We start from the raw sequence: 12,312 nt of genomic DNA, 5'->3' as shown, positions 1-12,312 counted from the left end.
GATGAGTTAGATAAGTTTGTCGTAGCCTTTATTGACGACATACTTATTTACTCCAAGAGTGTTCAGGAGCATGAGCAACATATACGGGTGGTGCTAGGGAAATTGAGAGCCCACCGACTCTATGCCAAATTCAGCAAGTGTGAATTTTGGCTTGAGAAAGTGGCATTCCTTGGTCATATCCTGACCGTGGAAGGAGTCGCAGTTGATCCGGAGAGAGTTGAAGCTATCTCCAACTGGCAACAACCCACCAATGCTAGTGAGATTAGAAGCTTTCTAGGTTTAGCTGGGTATTACAGGAGATTTATTGAGGGATTTTCCAAGATAGCCCGGCCCATGATAGAGCTGCTCAGGAAGGATAAGAAGTTCACCTGGACAGAGTCACGTGAGAGGAGCTTCCAAGAGCTGAAGAAGAGGTTGACGACAACCCCAGTATTGACGTTGCCAGATATCCAGCAAGACTTCGTCATCTATTGTGATGCATCCCGACAAGGATTAGAATGTGTCCTCATGCAAGATGGGAAGGTTGTGGCATATGCTTCCCGCCAACTCAAGCCTCATGAGCAGAACTACCCAACCCATGAGTTAGAGTTTGCAGCCGTAGTGCACGCCCTCAAGATTTGGAGGCATTACCTGATTGGGAATAAGTGTGAGATCTACACCGAACATAAGAGCTTAAAGTACATCTTCACCCAATCCGATCTGAACTTAAGGCAAAGAAGGTGGTTATAATTGGTAAAGGACTACAACCTAGAAATCCATTACCACCCTGGCAAAGCTAATGTTGTAGCTGATGCCCTAAGCCGGAAATCCTATGGACAGCCCGGACCTGAGAATGCCCGCCTACAGGAGGAAATGGCCCGGTTGAATGTACACATTATCCCCCAGAATACTAGCCGCAAGCTAAGTGTCCAGCCCACCTTGGAGGATAAAATCCGAGAAGCCCAGCGTTCGGATCAGGACTTAGTGAAAATCCGCAAGCAAACCGGAGAAAATAAAGCCCCGGATTTCAGAGTGGATGACAAAAGAACCTTGTGGTACAAGGACAGAATTTGTGTCCCCAAGGACGGAGTATTCAGGCAGACCATCATGGATGAAGCCCATAACTCGGCATACTCCATTCACCCTGGGTCCACCAACATGTATATGGACTTAAAACAGAGATACTAGTGGAATGGAATGAAGGCGGACATAGCCCAGTTTGTCGCCCATTGTGATACTTGCCAAAGGGTCAAGGCCGAGCACCGGAAGCCAGCCGGCTTGCTGCAACCATTGCCTATCCCAGTTTGGAAGTGGGATGAGATCGGCATGGATTTTGTAGTAGGCTTGCCCAGAACTCAGAAGGGAAATGACTCCATATGGGTAATAATGGACCGACTCACTAAAGTTTCCCACTATCTACCCGTACGGACCACCTATGGTGGCGAAAGACTAGCCCGACTCTACGTCGACAACATAGTGAAGCTGCATGGTGTGCCCAGCAGGATCGTCTCGGATAGAGGGACCCAATTCATCTCTAGGTTTTGGAGAAGTTTGCATAAAGCCATGGGCACCAAATTGGACTTTAGTTCAGCCTATCACCCCCAGACTGATGGCCAAACAGAGCGGGTGAATCAAATCATGGAGGATATGTTGAGAGCATGTGTCCTCACCTATGACAAGGATTGGGAACAAAGTCTACCCTATACAGAGTTCTCATACAACAATAGTTACCAAGCCAGTCTAGGCATGTCACCATTTGAGGCCCTCTATGGTAGAAAGTGCAGGACCCCTTTGATGTGGTCAAAAGTAGGAGAACGCTCTCTAGTTGGACCTGCTTTCATCACAGAAACAGAAGACCGTGTGGCAAAAATCCGAGAGAAGCTGAAGGCCGCACAGTCCAGACAGAAGAGCTACTCGGACAAGAGGAGACGGGAATTGTGCTTCAATGAGGGAGATTTTGTCTACCTGAAGGTTTTCCCGATTCGGGGTACTCGGAGGTTTCAAGTGCAAGGAAAACTAGCCCCTCGGTATATTGGACCATACTAGGTGTTTAAGAGAGTTGGAGCCGTAGCATACCGTATCCAACTGCCCGAAGAAATGTCGGATATACACCCGGTATTTCATGTCTCCCAGCTAAGAAAATGTTTAAGAATACCAGAGTAACAAGTACCGGTGGAGACAATAGATTTGCAAAGGGACCTTCGGTATCAAGAAGTGCCCATCAAGATTCTGGACACCATCACCGGAAGGAATTCAGTAGTCCGGATTTGCAGAGTTCAATGGAGTAGGCATGGCGAAGAAGAAGCCACGTGGGAACGCGAGGACGCGTTAAAGAAGGAATTTCCCCAGCTTTTCAGGACTCAGTCGAATCTTGAGGATGAGGTTCAATTTAAGTGGGGTAGGTTTATAACATCCGCAAAATCACCAACCTAAATCACCCGTTAAAAATCGCCTTCAAAATCTTTTTACCGCTAAGCTCCTGGAATTCTAAAATCTTCCCGGCAATTTCGCCGTCCCAGCACCCAAGCCGACAGCCATCATTTTATCCGTGCCCGTAATTTTCGCCGCGTGCCGTCGCCAGACCGCCGCGCGCGTGGTCCGACCGCGTGCTGCAATCGCCGCCGGTCTCCCCTTTTCTTTTTCTCTTTTTCCCCTCCCTTTTTCTTTTTCGTTTTCCTTCCTTCTTCTCTCTCCTCCTCTTTCTTCTTCCTAGCACTCGGCGCCACTTCCTCCTGGCGCCACTCCTCCTGGCCGGCCCCAACGCCATTACTCCCGGCGCCCCACTCTTCCTGGCGTCATACTCGGGCCGCCTACCCTCCCCGGCCCCCGCACGCTCAGGCCCGCGCCGCCCGTCTCGGGCCCGCCGGCCGTGCCGGCGCCCTCGAGCCGCGCGCCGCCCCTCCTCCACCTCCAAATTCTCACGGTAATGGGCAAAATGGAGGCCCCTCCCCTTCCTCCGTCATCCCCGGCCCTCGGCTCGCCGTTGGCGAGGTCCGGCCGGCCGGCCCCCGTCGGCCCCCAACCCCACCGTCCCTCTCTCTCTCTCTGTTCCTGAGAGAAGAAGGGAAAATTTTCCCAAAATTCCGATCTGACCCCCACTTTTTCTCAAATTACAAATAGGCTCTTCCACCACTCTCATAACCCTTTTCGCGGATGAGCCCCTCCACCTCTAGAAATATTTACAAATAGGTCCCTGGTTCCTCGCAAATCAGCCCTAAACCTCCTTTTAAAGCCCCTAATCCACGTTCAACCCGTCATTTTATGCGCCAAACTTTCTCCAATTAATCCCAAATTCGACCACGTGATCCTCCAGTATACTTCCGCCGATCCATATCCAAATTTCCCAAAAATACTATTTCTACCTATTTTCCGTTCGCGTTTTCTGTTCGGAGCTCAATGGATAAAAACCGATTTTCTTTTATTTATTTGTGTGCCCGTTTGTGTGTGTCGTAGATCGCGGAGTACCCGAGGAGGAGCCCCAGGAGGAGTTTGACCGCGAGGCCAAGCCCGAGGACCAGCAGCACGAGCCGGAACTCCCGGAAGGCTTTGAAGATGCCTTATGTGAGGACGCTTCAATGGCAGAGTGGGAGAAGGAGGCTTCGTGGTGGGTGGAGATGCACCCGCCGCCATCCTCATCGCGGCTGGATGGGCTTCCGCTGGCGTGCTCCGGCAGCGGCGAGTCATAGGGGAGGAGGGAGCGGTGCTGGAGGAGAGGGAGGAGGCGGTCGGACGGGCTTCCGCCGGTGTCTCCGACGGCGACGAGTCGGAGGGGTTAAGTGGACAGTAAAATTACTTAGAGCAACTCCAAGAGCCTCTGTAAAACACCCCAACAACCAAATTTAAGGAGAAAATGAAAAAATTCACACTCCAACAGCTCCCGCAAAGTTTCCTAAAAAATACGGGAACCCGAATCCCACCTCCTTTCTCCCGCATATTTGCGGGAGCCGGCGCTTCCCCCAATCGCCCCTCGCGCGCTCATTTCCCGACTCAGGTCCTTGTGCTTCGACTTCGGGGGGGGGGGCGCAGTGAGCTGAAGGTGCCATTGGTGGAGGGTGTCGCGCTCGAGCCGAATCTCGACGGTGACGCGGTCCCAGGGCCTCGGGCCGGCGGGCGGCGGCACAAGTTGAGTTGTTGGATGGCGCAGACGGTGGCCGGAGGTAGGAGATCGACGGCGGGGTCGAGCTCGGGCGGCCGGCGGCAATAGAGGCCGCGAGATCCGCGATTCCCGTCGGGGTGGAGCTCCGCTACGCCTAGGGCTTGGTCTCTGGATAGAGATGGGGAGGTTGTGGTACTGGTGGTGAGAGGAATCGGCTGGAGGTGGGGTGTAACTGGCGAATTTGGCCAGCGAGTGGGAGCTACGCTATCTGCTATGTTTTTCCTGGGAAGAAGAAGTTAGAAAATGGGAGGGAGACGGACAGGGCCGGTTGGTCCAGGGGAGAGGGCAAGGGAGAGGTGATGGCGGCCGTGCTAGCGAGGACGGCACGAGCGGGAGTACGGCTGAGGACAACGCGGCAGTGGGGAGCTCGGGACGAGGCACTAAGTTCTCTTGCAACCCGGGGCGGTGGCTCAAGACGCTGCTGACAGTAGCAATTTAGTATAGTTAACCTTATTTGGGTGATTAAGATCTTGTGATGTGATGCTCCATCAAGCATTGAAGCTCTCGTGTGAGGGAAGCCGTGACATCAGGCTTTGCTGGTGGTGTCTGCACGGCATCCAGGCACACGAGCTGAAGCTATTAGCGTTCTTCAAATTTGTTGAGGAACAACTAATGGACCCAATTATGATGATGTGGCTTGTTTTAAAATATTGGGAGCAAGTTATTAGCGTTCTGCTGTGGGTTGATATATTTTTAGGGGAAGCTTTTGGAGTTGCTCTTAGGGTTATCAAACTTTGTTCATAGTTCAGGTGATCTGGACTTTTTCCTATAATCGTTAACCTTACCTATTAGCTGTCTAAATTATTAACCATTGAATCTTAGGAGTTGTTTGATTTCTTTAGCCCATGATCGATTCGGATGCTAATTAGGAATACTAAATATGAGCTAATTGTACAACTAATTGCATAAGTTGTAACTTTTTCGCGAGACGAATCTATTAAGCCCTAATTAATCCATCATTAGCATAAACATGTTTACTATAGCACCATATTATCAAAGACTAATTAAGTATAACAGATTCGTCTGACGAAAAAAATCACTAGTCATACAATCAGTTTTGCAATTAGTATATATTTAATGTTACTAATCAGTAACCAACCAGAAAATAAACTAGGAACTAAAGTAACCTGCCTCCTGCTATCGCTCTCGTCCAGGTCCCAATGGGCAGGTGAGCCGCCCGCTTCCAGCCAGTCAGGTCCCGAGCTCCTGCCTGACCTAGTCGGCTACCGCCGCCAGGCGCCAGGCACAGCCGCACGAACCGCGCCGCCCCCGTCCACCCACGTCCGCCGCGCGGCCGCGCCGCGGCGCCGCCCCGCCCCCGCGCCCCCCCCCCCCCCCCCCCCGGCCCCCGCGGCGATATCCCGCCGCCCGCCGCCGCCAGACCCCTTCAGGCCTCCACCGGCAGGTCCACCCGCGGTCCCGCGCGGCGCGGCGGCCTCTCGGCTCTCGGCGCGCCGGCGCCGGCGCAGCCCCACCAGGCGACCGCCCCCGCCGCCCCCCCGCCCCCCCCCCCCCCCCCCTCCCCCTACCGCGAGGTAATCGAAATCGACTGCTCAATCTCTCAATCTATTGACATGATGCACACGCTTGCAAAAATAGATGTGTCAAAATATATGTGCCAACTGCTCAATGTGTCAAAATAGATGTATTGCCAATTGCTATAGATGCACACGGTTGACATGAAGAAGTCAAAAATGACATTTGGTTCCTTGTAGGCAGTCAAAAATGAAGTCAAAAAATATTGATCTGAAATCAATGTGGGAAAGGGCTACGAAGACACGCAGGTAGATTCCCTTGTGAACTTTTTATGTCGTTCGTCTAAATATTTTTTTGCAATGGGCATACCCTACTCTGAAATCCTGGGTCCGCGACTGACTGCGCTCGCAGGGGTCTCGGCAGCGAGACGTCACTACGCCGGCACCACGGACCGGCTCGGCTGTGGATCGCCGTAGCGGTGCTGGTGACCGGCACCATCTGGCTCTGGTCCTCCTCCTCCGTTGGCCTCCTCGGCACCTACAGGGTCCAGGTGTGCTCGCTCGCCCATGCCTGTTTCTATAGTGATTTCGTTGTGGTGTTTGTTCTGCTTGTGGTTGGAGGAAGGCCAATAGCAATGCCATGAGAGTTAAAGTGAAAGGTGAGAGGCAAGCAAACCTCTAATGGAACATTTAAAACAAATTATTCTGCAGATAATGGCATAATTGGATAGCATATATGCCTAAGCATAAATCATGTGTTTTTTGAAACGGATAGAAACATTGCTATGATAGTTAACAAATACATACTCTTTATTGAAGAGATCGTAAGCAAGATAGTAAACTGTATCCAATGCAGAAGCACCTAATCTGGGTAAGTTGCGATAGTAAATTGTCCATAACTATTAATTTGCTTAATTAGCACCTAAGGATGTAGCTTAATGTTCCTATGAAAAATTTAGAAATGTTAACAATCAGTTTACTGCATTATAGTAGACCTGTAAACATTGAAGCATTCCAGCAGCTTACGACATAAATATAAGGATATTTATAGAATTGACAATTGACACATGATGTTTATGAACCTTAGTTTTGCTAGTTATATGATGTTAGGGCTGTTTATTAATCCTGATGAAAAGAATAGAGTAAGGAATTATCATATAACTATTAAAATCAAGCCAGCACAAAATATTTTCTATCCATCATGCTCTCACACATAATATTTAATGGATAAGGAATAATGTTGAAAAGAAATGGCCCAATTTTCTTAGATAATTTTTTTGATGCATCACTTATATTCTCAGCTTCAATTCATTTGACCTATAATTTGAGTTATTTTAATTTCTAAATGCATGGAATTGAATTGTATATATAATGGTTATATGAATTTCTACCAAATTATATCTTATACTGACATCAGTGCTACTACTCAAGGATTATGTTGTAAATGAATTATGGAGAACTGCAGATTCAAATGGTTGGAGAGCATCTTCCGCACCACGCACCTATTGGTCTCGTAAGTTTCTGTATCCTCCAAGAAGTTACTGGTCCACTCTTTATGTCCTTCTGGGTGATGGTAAAATGAAATTCTAAAATGCAATCTCTCTACTCACAGCCCCACCAATTGAATCTGAGAGCAATGGGTACTTGCGTGTTCGGTGCAATGGCGGTTTGACCCAACAACGTAGTGCGGTATGATTAATATAAGAAAATTTATCTCTAAAGTATTATATTTCATCATGCAAGTTTTATGTTTTCATGGCAACATAGCTGAAGATTACTGCTGACTTGATTTTTTAGATATGCAATGCTGTTGTTGTAGCACGAATCATGAATGCTACACTAGTTCTGCCAGAGTTAGGCACAAATTCATTCTGGCATGATAAGAGGTACGTAAGTCTGAAATGTCTATCATGCAGTAAGATCATTGCATGCAAAGTTACTACAAACTTTATGTTCTGTCTGAGCAGTGTTTTTTTCTTTCTACAAGTAAAAGCAGTTCACTGCAGAATTTTTCTTATCAAATATTCTGCAGTTTGCATTAATTGATTTATATAGTTTCATAATGCTTTCTATGCCTAATGTACATGATATTACCATAAGATATTGACATAATCCAAGTGTTCTATGTTGTCATTTGATTAACTTCGTATGAGTATTTGAGTCCTGGTGATAATAGGTAATTAGCACATTGTAACCACTAGTCAGGTTATTGGAATATAACATACTTCTAGAACGCTGAAAAGTTTCTATATAAATTACTTTATTAAAATTTGCAGTGTTAGAATTTGTTTGGAAAGATTAGTTCGTTGTACTAGGACTCTAGGAGGAGTTTTTACAGTTAAGAATCTTAAGATGAGTGCATCGTAATAGGACTCTAAGAGGAACTTTTACAGTTAAATTATAGTCTACGAACCCTTTGCAGGACATTACAGTTTCTCACCTTTTCAGCATCCTGCCTGAAAGTTGTTCACAGTATACTAGATAATGAATCGTGAGCTAAGTTGTAAAAACTGAAACTTTTCTGTTAAAGATTGTAACAATGCAGATATTATTGACACACTTTGAAATCCTTATTTTCGTTTTTTGGGTAATACCATCATGTAGATGTTAGAAGCTATGGTGAAAAATTAGTTGGACAAACCCAAAACTGAGAGTTAGAACACCTGACTATGATTTTCATATAATAAGGTGGCCATTGCATTTAGCATGCTGCACTCCTTGCAATTTATCTGGTAATTATAATGAGGTCCCATTTTCTACATTTACATTGAGTTCACTTCTTATCTGGCTTTGTAATTATCTTCCTGTTCAACTTTGTTTACGTTGAACGATCCACAAGATGTTCTTGGTTGGTGTTTACTTATTTGTTTTTGTGCATTTATGTATGGGACCAGTGGTTTTGTAGATATATATGATGTTCCCCACTTCATCAACTCATTGAAATATGATGTTCGAATTGTTATGAGTGTTCCAAAAATCACTGCACAGGGAAAGACCAAGAAGCTTAGAGCATATAAGGTAAATATATTCAGAGCACAGTAGCAAACTAAATTTAGCTATACTAAAGTCACCTTTTCTATCTTTGAAAAGTCATTTTTTTTCTAGATATTCTATACTTATGATACACCTTTTGTCCTTACAGATTGAACCACCTAGAGATGCACCAGTTACTTGGTACAGGACAACTGCTCTGGAGAAGATAAGGAAGTACGGTGCGATACATTTAACTCCATTTTCACACCGTTTGGCTGAAGAAATCGATGATCCAGAGCTCCAGAGATTGAGATGCAGGGTGAATTATCACGCATTACGATTTAAGTCAAATATCATGAAAACAAGCAGTGATATAGTGAATAAGCTCCGTTCAGAAGGCCATTTCATGTCAATCCATCTTCCGTTTGAGCTGGATATGCTTGCTTATGCTGGGTAGGGCTTTGATCAAACCAGTGTGTCATTTCTTAATGCTGAAGTGTATCCATTGATGGAGAATCCTGTCCTTGGATTTCTTTTTCCTGTAGTAGGCTTAGGAAAGAGCCTACCCAACTCATTTCAGACTAAAATGCTTTGTTGATGTAATTTTTGTAGGCTTAAGGAAGTCTTGACGAGGGCCAAACATGGCCCTTATGTGGGACTCATAACATTTATTCATTCATAGATATCAAATTATTAAAATGAAGTCAAAATGGCCATTTTCAGTCCTTAATAATAGAATTTTAGAAAAATCTTATCTTATTTAATTCATTAATTTTGACTATTGTTGATAACCTATACATGAAAATCTGTTATATGCAGTGGTTATTGCTTGCATGTCTTGCCATGTAATTTCGTTCCAGTGTTGCTAAACATGAACATACCTTCCAAAATGTGCAGGTGCGTTGACATATTCACACCTAAAGAATGGGTAATCCTTTTGAAGTATCGTGCAGAACATTTTCCAGAAAAGTCACTTGTCTACAAGCAAAGGAGGCTCATTGGAAAGTGCCCTTTAACTCCAGAAGAGGTACTCATTCTTCTTATAGACACTGTTCCTGATGTTTGTTGAGTGCTAATACATAATCTAATTGTGTGCTGACACTGAAAGTTAATTACTCTGGATGGGGGTACAAATTTAGGCTCAGAACCTAGTCAGGCAAGCGCACGGTAGTGCGTTTTTCTTTTGCAGCTTAGCTCCATGGGTATGTTTTTGTATTTATATTACGTTTTCAAGTTAAGTGACGGACCATGGGTTACTAGATAGGTAATATGAATACTTGTACTTGCTGTGTACTTGCTACTGTTTGTACCTTCTCTTTACATATTGTGGACAATTTTATCCTTCCACTAAATGCAAAACCCACGCAATCTGTGATCTACATCATATTGTTGTTGCTATTCATGATTTGTATGTCTGCTGTTCTATTTTTCATGATTGCTTGAACGTCATATACCATTCCATGCTCTTGGCGTTAAATGAGGGTGCATCTAGGGTGAACACACCCTTAAAGTTGGAAATTCGAATATTCCATGAAAAGCATACCTAGAAGCTTCAAGAAAAGGGTGATTTGCATCCATACCACCAAATTAGGTGCACTTTTCATCTATACCATCAGGCTTGTCAATGAAATGAGGGGTCTGGTCCTATATCTCATTGACATATGTTGATGGTATGAATGGAAGTTGCACTTGAGGTGGTGGTATGGTTGGAATATTTCAAAAAAACTTCAGCACAAGCATACTTGTCATGGATTAATCCAGATCGAGTTTGAACTTGGCATGGATATATATCAGTCTAAGTATGGGTGTGGCAAAGTTCAATTTTTTTAAGCTTCTAAGTATGCTTTTTCTAATGGAGCTTCCATTCTTCCAACTTTTAGGGTGTTTTGGCCTGATGCACCCATTAAATGAACCAACTTGATTGGTGTAAAATGATTACAAAGAGCAAAGCTGAAACTTATATAAAAATATTAAATATGGGAGTCCGCGCATGCATACCTTTTTGGTCCTCAAACCACAAAACCAGAGCACCAGAGAACTTTGGCCCTCAGACTAAGCCCTACATTTTTGGCTCACACATGGCAGTTGTTAGTTTGAGGTCCACAATGGAGCTTGTTCCTTCAAATATTATTTATTTAAAGAACAAAAATATGGGATGCCAGTATATGAGAAATAAATATCATAGCCATCATAACCGATTTTTCTGTTGAATAAAGCTTTCCATAAATAACGGAAAAATGTTATATGGTTTTTCAGGTAGGTCTTATTCTGCGTGCTATGGGATTTGATAACACAACACGGATTTACCTTGCTTCTGGCAAGCTCTTTGGTGGAGAACGCTTCATGAAGATATTCAAAGATATGTTTCCACGTCTAGAAAACCATAGTATGGTCGGAAGTGGAAAGCTGGAAGAAACCCGAGGGCTAGCAGGCTCAGCAGTTGATTACATGGTCTGTCTCCTGTCGGACATTTTTATACCCACATATGATGGCCCGAGCAACTTTGCAAACAATCTCATGGGGCATCGCCTGTACAATGGTTTCCGAACCACAATCACACCAAACAGGAAGGCCATTGCTCCGATATTCATGGACAGGGAGGAAGGGCGTGCATCTGGATTTGAGGAGAGGGTCAGGCAGGTCATGTTCAACACCCATTTTGGCGCCCCCCACAAGCGCAACCATCCAGAGTCTTTCTACACAAACTCATGGCCAGAGTGCTTCTGCCAGACGAAAGCTAGGAATCATGCTGACCAGTGCCCACCCGACAGTTTAAATGATGTCCTTGTAAGCCAGTTCCAGGATAAAGAAGATACAGAAGTGGAAGCTACTAATCAAACTGACTCTATCAGCCAAACCGAAGAGTTAGCTGATGGAACTGGTTTAGCTACGGTTTAGTGACTGAGAACAGATTATTGGTCACAGACTCACAGACCTGGGTATGACATTTTTGGAGGAAGGATTGATGGCTCCAGCTTAAGGTGATTATGTTCAACTCAAGATTTAGTTGGGAGGGCGAGAACTGGATTTTGGATAGCTTTGGTCGTAGACTTCTGGGGAAGAAAAACCATACGAACGTCAACTATGCGGCTGCTGCAATTGCTAATCTTTACCCCATATGCTATAGTAATATAGCCGATCGTTTGCTGGTCCTACACTCCTGCACACACATACTGTATATCAAGAGCCCCTTATTCCGGGGTCCTGCCGCGCCCATTCGGCCTGCCACGTCGCCAAACGGTAGGCGGTAGCGTGTGATATTGCAAAAAGGTCCTCCACTTTTTCTAAAATCAGCTGGAGGTCCACGTCAGTTGTTCTGCCACAGTCAACGCTGGGGATGGCAACGGGTAAATCACCCTCGGTATGACCACCCAGATCCATTCTCGCCATAAAAATTTGAGAATGTTAGGATCCCCATATCCGCTATGGGTGGGGAATTTTTCCCAGACCCATACCCAGCCGAGTAAATTATATCCGGCGGGTCACCTGTACTTAGTTTATTTACGCACATGATAATTAACAACAATTTAACAGCAACCACCAATAGGAATATTGTATTTTATTCATATGGCCGGTCTATAGGGATATGGGTACCATAAGCTGTGAACTGTTAAACTTATCCCCACAATGGTGAGCCATGCCATACCTGTAAAGACCATTTTAGCTCTTCATTGTAGCTGCCTTACGGTTGCAATCATCTCCTCCTCCCAACGCACACGGCACCACCTG

General features: G+C 45.3%; 1 protein-coding gene across 1 annotated transcript; it reads left to right on the top strand.

Annotated features, from left to right (window-relative positions):
- The first annotated feature begins 5,850 nt into the window (after window positions 1-5,850).
- LOC117836167 (O-fucosyltransferase 1) lies at window positions 5,851-11,738 on the top strand. Its single transcript, XM_072290722.1, has 9 exons — window positions 5,851-5,919; window positions 6,023-6,161; window positions 7,042-7,123; window positions 7,223-7,299; window positions 7,408-7,496; window positions 8,505-8,628; window positions 8,753-9,036; window positions 9,481-9,610; window positions 10,840-11,738. Exons 1-9 carry the CDS (start codon window positions 5,861-5,863, stop codon window positions 11,479-11,481), a joined length of 1,626 nt encoding a protein of 541 aa, XP_072146823.1. The 5' UTR covers window positions 5,851-5,860; the 3' UTR covers window positions 11,482-11,738.
- The last annotated feature ends 574 nt before the right edge of the window (window positions 11,739-12,312 follow it).

The sequence above is a fragment of the Setaria viridis genome, chromosome 9 (genome assembly GCF_005286985.2).
Source record: "Setaria viridis chromosome 9, Setaria_viridis_v4.0, whole genome shotgun sequence".
Lineage (NCBI taxonomy): Eukaryota > Viridiplantae > Streptophyta > Magnoliopsida > Poales > Poaceae > Setaria > Setaria viridis.
The sequence above is the reverse complement of the archived record's forward strand: the minus strand, read 5'-3'. Positions and strand labels throughout refer to the sequence as shown.

What these genes read in the sequence shown, in the direction of transcription:
- LOC117836167 (XM_072290722.1), top strand. Translation starts at nt 5,861, where the DNA reads ATGAAGTCAAAAAATATTGATCTGAAATCAATGTGGGAAAGGGCTACG. An exon ending in AGAAGCTTAGAGCATATAAG is followed by an intron (nt 8,629 to 8,752) that starts GTAAATATATTC and finishes TTGTCCTTACAG; the next exon opens with ATTGAACCACCTAGAGATGC. An exon ending in GCCCTTTAACTCCAGAAGAG is followed by an intron (nt 9,611 to 10,839) that starts GTACTCATTCTT and finishes ATGGTTTTTCAG; the next exon opens with GTAGGTCTTATTCTGCGTGC.